This window comes from Hipposideros armiger, unplaced genomic scaffold (genome assembly GCF_001890085.2).
Source record: "Hipposideros armiger isolate ML-2016 unplaced genomic scaffold, ASM189008v1 scaffold_845, whole genome shotgun sequence".
NCBI lineage: Eukaryota > Metazoa > Chordata > Mammalia > Chiroptera > Hipposideridae > Hipposideros > Hipposideros armiger.
Genome location: NW_017732195.1, coordinates 199,601 through 201,513, shown reverse-complemented (window position 1 = coordinate 201,513; position 1,913 = coordinate 199,601). Strand labels below are relative to the sequence as shown.

At 35.7% G+C, this 1,913-nt stretch overlaps 1 protein-coding gene across 2 annotated transcripts in view; it reads right to left on the bottom strand.

The window, feature by feature from the left end:
- PALMD (palmdelphin) overlaps positions 1–1,913 on the bottom strand; it is a 58,466-nt gene continuing 56,553 nt past the window's right edge. For both annotated transcript variants that reach the window (XM_019629360.1, XM_019629358.1), the window contains one exon: positions 1–364. In XM_019629360.1, coding sequence (XP_019484905.1) covers positions 321–364 — 44 coding nt within the window. In that variant the 3' untranslated portion in view covers positions 1–320. The remainder of the gene's footprint in view (positions 365–1,913) is intronic.

Below are 1,913 nucleotides of genomic sequence, written 5' to 3'. Positions count from 1 at the left end.
GTCAGGCTATTTTAAATAACTTTATTCTTAAATTTAACAAGCTCTTTTTAGAAATGCTTTGGTATCAATACAATAAAAATATGCTGTCCCCCACCCCTCCCCACCACCACTGAATCGTGTGAAGTAACTGGAAAATTTAAATATTTGTTCTCCCCAGCTTTTTTTGAATTTGTTTTACAAATAATGACTACTGCTTTTTCACATGGTTTAATATGGGTATAATTATAATTTTTTGGATCTCAAAAAAATATCCAGAAGAGAAAGTTGCAAATGTTTCTTAGTTTCTTCTCCAAAGGACGTTTACATAGATGGTACACTTCTCAGATAACTTTTTTCCCCAGCTTTGCCATTCTCATCCTTAAAGCTGAAAATTAAAGAAAAAATAGAGAGTTATAAAATAAAGCCTTTATTTTCATTCTAAATGACCATTTCGTAGAATGCAGGAAAGTTTGAAACATACCTCAGATGATTTTGTCCAACAATGATAGCATTGTTTTAGTAGCACAAAAAGATAGTAGAAATAATAAGCTATGGTTAACTTAGGGCAGACGCAGGTTGAGAACTAGAAGGAACCTATTTCTATAAAGATTAGAAAAATCAGTAGAGCAAACAGCATAAATTGAGTAAATGCAGGATTACTGCAGTTTCACTACTAGCCATAGATAAATTCCCTATAGATCAACAACTGTTTTGTGCATATTTGTGATCTATACACTACTAAAAAAAAAAAGCATTGACACAAACGCTAATTCATGGTTAGGTTATTTTTAACTCATCAAAGTTGGCTATACCAAGGGGCTCTATCCTTGGATATAGAATGACAAAAACAAATTTCTTTATAATGAAACAATGTGAACCGGTAATTAAGAGTTGGAGTAATTATAAAGTGTCTTTGTCAAGATGTTATGAGTACTTTCAAATGGCAAATATAAGTTTTTTGAGCGTATTTCACTGCTAAAGATATATTGGATTTAGAAACCATTTTTAAAAATGAAGATTTAGAATTCATAACACTCTGATTTTCTGGTATCATGCCCTTAATATTTAGGACTTCAGGGTATAGCTTGTTACAGTCATGTTACAGAGTTGAAAGATGCTTTCAAGGCACTGCTCATTACATTCATATGTAACATGGCTGAAGAATCGGTTATTTAACTGATTGCAAAATTTTGTTCAATGAAAAAAATTAAAAAGGGGAGGCATGCTCTCTCATTTCTCAGCCACATATTAACGAATTTGTCTATTAACAAATGAAAAGACCATATCTATAAGAAGGTTTTTTCACACAAATAGGAGAATGGATAGGGATCCAGTACTGTAACACGATCATGATCATTTTTATTGTCACTGTATTTATATGAAATGTTTTCATTTAAGAGAAGCCAAAGAGCATTATTTCCCTTGGAACCTTAAGGGGAATGACATTTCCAGTTGCAAGGTCAAGAATAGTCCCTGTAGGACCCGCTGAGAAAATGTAGCTAGGAGAATGGTCTCTATTGCTGGGAGGCGTTGGATGGTGAAACCTGAGGAGGTGAACTGAAGGCAGAAGGCAAGACTTACAGTTTTTCCTCTTGGATTTTACGGACCTCTTTCTTGCCCATACCAAAAAGGAGAGCAGGGGCAAAGATCATTTTATGAGAATTTTTAAAGGTCTTTTAAAAGGCAGGGGCAAAGTTCTCCTTCCTATAATTACTTCTCCACTAGAGATTCAGTAAAGCAGGCACACCCTGTGTGCTGTGCACATTGAATGGGGCCAATAGATGGTGTGAGTTTCAGGTACGTGTGTGGGGCCAGAGCATGTTGGCAATGGGAAGATAAGGTCCCCAGGTATAGCAGCTAATAAACCTGGGCCATTACCTCTCCTTTTTTACGTCTCCTTTCTGCTCTTCTCTGATCCCTGTCTCCTCTCCCCA